General features: G+C 35.8%; 1 protein-coding gene across 1 annotated transcript in view; it reads right to left on the minus strand.

Annotated features, from left to right (window-relative positions):
- Positions 1 to 250: 250 nt before the first annotated feature.
- MAN2A1 (mannosidase alpha class 2A member 1) overlaps positions 251 to 9304 on the minus strand; it is a 170003-nt gene continuing 160949 nt past the window's right edge. Inside the window, exons 21-22 of the mRNA XM_017527221.2 lie at positions 4006 to 4116; positions 251 to 2344 (exon numbers count right to left, since the gene is read on the minus strand). Of these exons, the coding sequence (XP_017382710.1) occupies positions 2192 to 2344; positions 4006 to 4116 (264 nt within the window). The 3' untranslated portion in view covers positions 251 to 2191. The remainder of the gene's footprint in view (positions 2345 to 4005; positions 4117 to 9304) is intronic.

Raw genomic sequence — 9304 nt, forward strand, 5'->3', positions numbered from 1 at the left:
AGACATTACATTATTTAATCAGTTTTTGACCATAACCCAAAGCAAAAGCATCCTCTCTTCATTTCCCTGATGATTTATTCTAAAAGTAACCTTAAAAAGCAGAAACTTGCTGGTTAAAGAGAATTTCTGCTCTACCTGTGAACTGCTGGTAGCAACACACACTGAATAAAACCCCAGACTGACATGGGACAGATCCATCTTAAACAACCAGAAGTGGCAAAACCACTGTTATTGCATCAAGATTTTTTTAATTTCATCTGCTCAGAATTTCCACAATGATTAGGCACACCCACTTAACCACAGAACACACGGAACTCCCACAGGAAAGTTTTACATTTAAGATGCAATGAAAATACTGATCTCATTCCTGGGATTTGCTTCTGGCAACCCTAACATCTGTAGATGTCCACAAAAAGGAAGTCTTTTTCTTTTTTTAGTTGTTTATTCCCCAAAAGTGTGGAAGAAAACTTACAGTACATGTTTATTGCATGAAATTACCTCTTGTAATATCTTTATCAACATTGGTATTAGTTCCTTAATTATTAAAGGCAAAGGAGTTTATGACTTTAACATAACAATAATCTTAGGAGCTGTATCTTGAGTGAAAATCCAAATGATAATCAAACTATATGGTGAAAGAGAAATTGAGTTTCAATTTCTCTATAAATATGTTGAAATGACAAGAGGTAAGTGGAGGTTGAAAGCCACTTAATATGAAAATTAACTCAAAGAGAATTTTAAAATCTGTATACACTCAAAGACTCCTTTCTATGCTAAAATTCAATATTCTAAATGTTGCTATTATTTTAATGTTAAGGAAACAATAATTTCAAATAAATTTTATTAAACGTATTGTGATGGCACATGGGCTCAGAACTTTACTTAAGGTTAACACATACAAGTTGAGAACTGAATGGGAACTGAATGAACAAATATATTCCTTAGTAAGATAAACCACGATGAACTACGTAAAAGTGAGTTTCAAAAGGGGGTCAATTTTAAAGCATTCTCTCTTTAATATAGTGAACTACTGTGAAATGGAAACAGTAGCTGGATTTTGCATGTTACAAAATCCTTGCTTCAAGTTGCAGTTTCCTTGGCAGCAGCATATTTTAATTAATAATATTTTCCTTCCTTGTTTTGTTTTCTGACATCTCAGTACATTCAAATAGTCAAAATGTTTAGAGTAACATCGCCACAAATTTAATGAAACAGATCAGAATGTGGCCAGCATTGTCAGGCAAAAATTACACAATTTAGGTGTCATAGAAAGTACCCACCCTCTCTCCAATCCCACAACATCCCCTCTTCCCCAAACAGTAATATGGACACCGATTTAATAAGACTCATAAAAAAATAAGGCACATTTATTTTGATATGGTAATTTTAAAATAGAAACCCCATCTCGGAACACCTGTATTCAAATGAGCTGTGTAAAAAGACACCTTGTGGTACCTAAAATAGATTTATGGTACCTATGGAATTGCTTCTATTTTAGTGAAGATGGAATAAATTGCACCCATCCCACATTGTCAAGTAATGAAAATATGTCTCTTTTTCTACTGTTGAATGATTCAAAATCAGGTATTTCTGGAAATACTTACAAAGGGTAGGAAAGGAAGGAAAAGGTCAAGAGGTACACCAGAAAAAGGTATAAAAATCAACTATGTTAATCATAAGGGTGGATGGATTGCACTTTTCCACTTATTTCAACATGTAATTTTTCTAACTAGTATGAATGATTGCAACTATTTTGGCCATTAGCTATTACCCACAAACATTTTATTCCATTTCAGCCAAATAGGTGTTTTTGTAGAACTAATGAAGGATCACCACACAAATACTTGTAAGAATCTCTTCACAACCCCCAACACAGACATAATTAATTAGCATTTAACCTGAGATACAATCTGTTGAGAGGTTGTCTTTAAATATTTCTTCATTTGTTGCATCAATTCATACTGATGGTGGTAGTTCATGGGAGGAAATTTTAAAAAAAGGAAAAGAAACTTGGTTGATAGCATGGCTTTTTTTTTTTCTTACTGTAGTGGTAAAAAAAAAAAAATCACAGAATCACAGAATTCATGTTCTCACAGTAGCCAGAAGCTAAAATAATGTGCTTCTTTATTGCACGTCAAACCAAGAAAGGTATAAAAGCCAATGATTCCTAACCCAAATGTGAAAGTCAGGTTCACCTCAACCGGATTTGGAATGTGCTAATTTCCATTGGACTCAAGTTGATCTCACTTATATTTTGAGCCCCAGGAGGTGAATGCATCAAGGATAATGATGAAGGTGTGAGACTCTCGACAATAAACTTGTTAAAAAGTTTCTGTACCAACATCTGAAAAGTAAATGATAAAATTTGCATATTTAGATCAACTTTGAAGATTAGCAGCAAAACTATATATTCAGTGAAAATTAGAATGAGAAGGAATAAAACAGTATGTTGAACTTCTCTTTTGAGGAAAAAAGGGTGGATTAAATATACATATATAAATTATTAAATATATATACATAAATTCTAAGGAAAAAATGGTGAATTAAATATACATATATACCCACTTGGACATACAGACTATCCTTGGAAGGAAACAGAAAAACAGTAATGGTCATGAGCAACATATTCCACATTCCTTTTTGTATTGCTTTAGGATTTTATCATGCACAGGGGCTTTTGAAATAAAAGAAAGGACATTCAATGGCCAAGAAGCTTTAAAAACATCCTTACTCTCTTTTAGTCAATACTTATCCCTGACAGTGGTGGCCTCATCTACTTTTTCCTGTTCCAACAGAGTTGAGAGCACACAGGTTCACTGCAAGGAAGGTTCATTATGTCATCTGAGTCCCAGTCTATAGAGATGGGCAGGTCATTTGGAAAGTATTTCCCTTACCACTGTCATGTTACATGTCTCTCTGGATCGTATAATCCCCTTATGACTCTTTAATGTCATAATGTTCAGAACCAAGTATATACTTAGATCATCAGCAATACGATAGAGTGCAAATATAGTATAATTAAAAAGTAATAATAATATTGGCACTTTCTTGGCATCAGTTCCAAGCAGGGTAGGGTAAAAGAATATAGAAGCTAATCTCAGTAAGTAAGTTCAGGGCTCCTACCACATTTTTCTTTTCTTTTCAGACCCTAAACACATGCAAATTTGTAGGGTTGGAACTGACTCACTTGAGTCTGGTCTACAGCATTATTTATGGGGTTTGGGAGGAAAGCTGAGTTAGCTGAGCTGCCTGGTGAGGCAGACCTGCCTGTGTACCTAAATCGGCCCAGCTGCCTTCTCTGAGTCATGGCCCACTCAGTGACAGAGGCAGGAGATTGGAGGTTTGTTTCCTTCCAAGGACAGGCTTGATGGAACTGCCAGAAAGACCAACTTGAAGAGAAATAAAAAATAGGCAGCCAGCAAGCTGTGCTCAGACTGAGGATCTGTTTGGCCTGCACAGTGTTGACTCATATGCAAATCTGCATTAATCAGAAGACCAAGACCTACATTTATTTCCCAAGGGAAAACAACTGACTGGTGCTATGCACAGCTGTCTCTTGGGCTGTGGATGGATTATCCCACTAGCCTATAGTCTCAATGTTCCCAGTTGCTTCTTTATGGCTACCCCTATCAGCTTCAGTTATTATACACTTGCTTTGGACTCTGTAATGCTGAACTAGATGACATGTGTGGTTCAGGGGAGGAGAAAACTAGGGGTCTGGGAACAAGGTGCTTTGTAGGTTGGAAATAGAAGGCCTAGGAAATGACAAGAGCATTGCCTTCAAATGCGCATAAATTCCAGCTATGCCTTTTGATGTTGACAAGGAAAGGAGACTGAAGTTTTGAGACAGTGCATTTTTAAGATGGGGAGTTCAAACTAATCTGCAGACTGAGGAAAATGAGACAGTAAAGAGGCAATGAAACATGATCTATGGTCAAGACCTTTGCAAAAAGATGATTTCAAAGCACACTAACTCAGTAAGCAAAAATAACCTTTTCAACTTACCTTTCCCTGAGTAGTAGAACAATGCAGCCCTGTGCCTTTGCTAGAGAACCGACAATCAAATCCTTTTCTGTGGAGGATTAAGGCTGCCTCATCGGAATGCCCACTGCCCACCTGCAAATGAGCAGAATGCAGTCACACCATGCAGACAATAAAGCAAATATTTACAGTACTTCACGTACCACTCTCTTGATGTCGGCATCCAAAAGCATGTTTATTTAGCAAGAAAGTGGGGCAAATTCATTTCTCCTCAGGCCCATGCTCACTGCCCATTCACCTGCTTTCATGCTCTCCTACCTGTACTGAGCCAGGTGAGATTATATTCTAAGGTTACCTGTTGGGTAACCTCATGCCTTGGTTTCCCCTATAATCCCTGAGAATTTAGGTTTCCTTATGTCCATACATTATATATTGTTTTATCAAAGTTTCTTTAAATAAAGTATTTTGTTTTCATCTTATTTTTCTAATGCACACATCATAAACTGAATAAACTGCACCTAAACTTAGTCCTTATCTGGTCATTGAATGACATACCATCTAACTTAAAAGCCACATATATTTCTTTATTAAACACTAAATTTTGCTAATTGCATTAATGTTCTTACTCTTTAATATATTGATTCATAATTTTATATTAGAGCTATTTAATATTTAAGCTATGCTTTCACTTGCTAAACCAGCTCACATTTACTAGCTTGACATATCATTTAGGTTGATACTGCAGAAGCTATTGTTGAAGGGCAGGCAAAAATAAAAACACTAAACATGACAAATCAGCTATGGGGGTCAGTATACATTTTCTTGCAATAACATTTCTAACATCCATTTAAGCATCAATGTCATGAATGGTTCAGGTCTCTGAATTTTAAATTATAATTATCTTAATAAAGCATATATTTCCTAAAGTTGGAAGGTGTATATGACAATAAGAAAAATGAATTAAAAATCCCTGGAAAAATTAAGAAACATACAGTTTTTTTAAAAAAGAGTCATGTGCTGCTCAGCACTGACATTGTGATAAAACTGATTCTTTCCTCTGTTCTCTGGCTATAGACAGGAATATGCCCAAATTCTTGATCATCCTCAGTAGGGGATAAGATTTTTTAATGTACTAAAGAGACATCTTTCCTGAATAGCTGCCAGCATCTCCGCCACTGATTTGATTTTAATGTGCCTGAACAGTTTAAAGCTGTCCTCACCTCACTTTTGGCTAGAATAACCTATGTTATGATGTTTCACACTGGTACTTTGCAGGGGTACTGCTAAGATTTTGTTTTAAGAAAGAGAAAAGTCATTTAAGGAATTCTGAGTCATCACAAGACCATATGATACAGCAATTTTAAATGATATGATAAAAATTTCTAATGCATTTCAATACATGTAAAACACCCTCCCCATGTAGTATAAAAGTAACCCATAGGAAAATCCTTCATTTATGGCATTATTAGATCTCCAAAAGAATAACAAAGAGGACTCTATCATGTGCCAACTGTGAAACCTTGGAATAATTTCTTCTTCCTTAACATATATTTTCTTCCCTGTAAAATGGAGGTAAGGCTTCTATTATATTTTTCATGGAGTCACTATGTGGATTAAACTGTTGAAAATACCATGTAAATAGCCTCACATAGCCTTGTACGGCAGAATGCACTAGTGCAGGAGCTGTGGAGTAAGAGTGGTTCAGAGCCTGAGTGGGGAGTAGGACAGCTGATCTGGGTCTTTGCTCTACAATTTACTAGCTGAGGATTTCAGCAAAACCAGATTTTCCTAAAAATGAAGATGAAATGAAATGAAATAACAAAGACCCGGCCAAGTGCCTGGCATACAGGAAGCCCTTTGTATAGTCACCATTGTTATTTCCATCAACGTAATCCATCAAATAAATATTGGTGATCATTTTCGTAATAGTTAAAAATTAAACAATACTCTTATTTAACTTCTTATTCATAATTTCCTTTAATGACATTACAACTTTGTAGCTAAAGAATCAGGGAACTCCCAAATTATATATCTACAGTCACACATCAAAATCATAATGAAGTCTGTATTCAGATTCGCAGATTAGACAGCCTCTTAATTAAACGATTTTAAAAGCACGTATCACTATTAAAAGCATCTGGCCATTTGAACTCATTGATTCATCCTTATACACTACTTGATAGCATGCACTGCTAAAATTTCTGCAACACATTTGCTCTTGCAATAATGAATTCCTAAGGCCTTTATAGCAACAGAAGGGGACAAAAAAAGTGGGAAGGGAAACACCTTTGGAATTCTACATTTGAATTCTACAAGAGATTTAAACTGACAATACAAAAATAGAGATAAAAGTCATAAAAATTAACTTTCACTGATAGAAAAAGTTATACTTTCTCTCAAAACTAAAATTACATTACTTTTGTAAGAACAAACTGAAAATAGCAATCATCTTGTCCAAGTTTTTAAAAAATCAAATATTCATGAAAGTATCAGTTTTCAAGCAAAAATACCTGAGGCAAAGCAGCAGTTTTTCAGTTTCAAAGTCTGTCTAGACATTTTATTTCCAAGAAAACTGTTTTTCAAAGTAGGGAAACTGTGAATTTAACTTGAATATGCATGCAGGAAAACAGATACCTTCAAGCAGTCAAACTGTCTGCTCTAGGACAGTAAACAGATATTGAAAGAATTGCTTTTACATTCATTAATGCATAGTAATATCTGGACCCCATACAAGGGGAGGACGTGGGGAAGAAAATATACAATTTTTGAAATTGTGCCAAGCACTGTGGTAGGTAAGTATCTTTGTAAACAGATTAGATCACTTTCAAGGCTGGATTTGAAGTGAGGCTGGGGTTTTCACAAGTTACACAGGAAAAACCTATTGCAAATTTATTTCAGGGTATAAAACCAACATTCAGCTCATAGACTAAGCTGGGCCTCTGAGACTTTTCCAGCAATTTGGTGGAGTATGGGGAAAGATGATTTGGTTTGTAGAATGAAGCCATCAGATAAAGCTGACCTTAGAGAAAGCTGGATCAGACCAAAGATTTTTCCACCATGAACCATTTATGTGACTTTGAGTAAACCTCTATAAATTCAGCAAGCTAGAAGAGTATCTCTGAGGACGGAGGGTCAACTGCAGTGTCAGTATCAGTCATTGCTAACACCTGTTGAGCCCTTGCTGTGTGCCATAATCTGTGCAGAATGGTTTTCATCGATTAACTCATTTTGTCACACAACAGCCTTTGAAATAGTTGAGGTGGTATATGAGTTTGTATTAACATATGTAAATACACAGGAAAATCTCTATCACAAAGCATTCTCTCTTATACTCAAATAGCAATGACCGCTAATGCAGCCACCTTGCATTAGCCCTTAGTCTTCTCCCTCCAATTGTTGGTATATCCTTCTGTAGGTATCCTGTTATTACTGAGGAAACAAGAAAAATAGACAGTGTATTCCCTAACACTTTCAGCGTTCCCTCTCCCTTCTTGTTCCCATGCAGGACAGTATAAGAATCTGAGAAGCCATCTGGACTCAGACACACCTGCATGTGCTCCCAGCACCATTTACCGGCTGTGTGCCCTAGACAGTTACCTATCATATCACTACGTCAGTTAGTTTCCTCTTCTGTATGATAGGATAAAAATATTGCCTACCTTCTTAGTGTTGTTGTGAGAGCTTTAAATAAAGTTCATGTAAAGCACTTGGCACAATGCCTGGCAAATAGACAATTTTAGATATGATATTTTTAAATATCTGAGGAATTATTAACAAAGTATTAAGTCGGTGCAAAAGTAATTGTAGCTTTGTCATTACTTTTAGTGGCAAAAACTGCAATTACATTTGCACCAACCTAAAATATCAGGAATATAAGTCAAACTGACATCAAGATTTATTCTGGCAATAAATGTCAACATCTAATTTATAAAGAAGTGACAATGTTTTCACCTCCCTATTAGTGAAAATCACCATTGTTCATAACTGAACTATCACAGGTGAGAACCTTTACTTGTCAAGCACTCATAGGGCTTACTACGTGCCACACACTGTTCTAAGCACTTTACTAACACTAAAATTATCTCCAATGCTCAGACCATCTCTATAGTGGGTACTATTACCATCTCCATGTTACTAAGGAGGGGCATGGGACTCAGAGTTAAGTGACTTGCTCTAAGTCACATGATTAGAAAGCGAAGGAGACACGCTAACACCCAGGACATCTGTTTCCAAAGTCTAGGCTTTTAACAGCTTCCTTCTCCTGCTTTTGCACTAGCTATGAATTTGTGCTCATAGATACCTAGCCAGGGGAAAAATGTTAAGAATTATTTTTGATGTAAAATAACAAAATACTGTAAACTAAAGGAGATAACCCCATCAATTTATGGCTGAAAAGGGGGAGTATTGATTGATGGTTCCAGCAGAGATAAAACTATAACTTATCAAAAAATATATCAATTCAGAAAGCAAGCTTCGAAAATTGTAATTTCCTTCCATCTACCACCTACCCATCTATCCATTCACCCCACTTCAAATAGGATTTAAGGCCATTCTGAAAATTATACACACGACAGTCTCTTCTAGGGAAAAAAGTAGGCGAATAGTCCTCTACCGAAGATATTAAGATATGAGTTATGTCATTCTTCTCTCGCACCAAAAACAGTAAACTTTTGGAAGTAAACTTATGGCTAAAGAGAAGCCATAACTTTGGCCAAATTGTCCAGGATTCATGGGTCCCACCCTCCTCACAGGGTTAGTAAGGTGCATATAAATTAAGGCATGGCTACATATCTAGTGGGAATATTTCTCCATCCCACTCAGATTCCTTGAAAATACCTAATACTCATCTCTAGTGCATTCTGGCAGCTGGAAAGGTTAGAAAATTGCATGCTTCATTATAACTGCTAAGACAGGAAATAACCAGTAGAAATTCATTTTTCAGAATGCTCATTAAAATGTCCAGTAATAGCTATCCTGTTTTGATCAACAAGATAAAATGACAGAAAGAAAGGGAAGACAAATGGTTGTTCTTAGATATGTACAACAAAGGATTTTTTTTTTCCACAATTTTCACCTTTCCAGGAGCCAGGGAGATCAATAAAGCACCAATCAATTCTTATAAGAAAGACAAATAAAGTAAAATCCTCAAACTGCCTTTTATAAGGAAAGGAGGCGGAATGCACAAGTGAAGGAGAAAATCTTATTCAGTAAGTGGTGCTGATATTGAAAGATGGCTAGCTATTTGCAAGAAACAGTTAAACATAAATCAATTACACAGAGAATAAAGAGTTAAACATGTTTTATATATATGTATATATATATA

The sequence above is a fragment of the Cebus imitator genome, unplaced genomic scaffold (assembly GCF_001604975.1).
Source record: "Cebus imitator isolate Cc_AM_T3 unplaced genomic scaffold, Cebus_imitator-1.0 Scaffold46, whole genome shotgun sequence".
NCBI classification, from domain to species: domain Eukaryota; kingdom Metazoa; phylum Chordata; class Mammalia; order Primates; family Cebidae; genus Cebus; species Cebus imitator.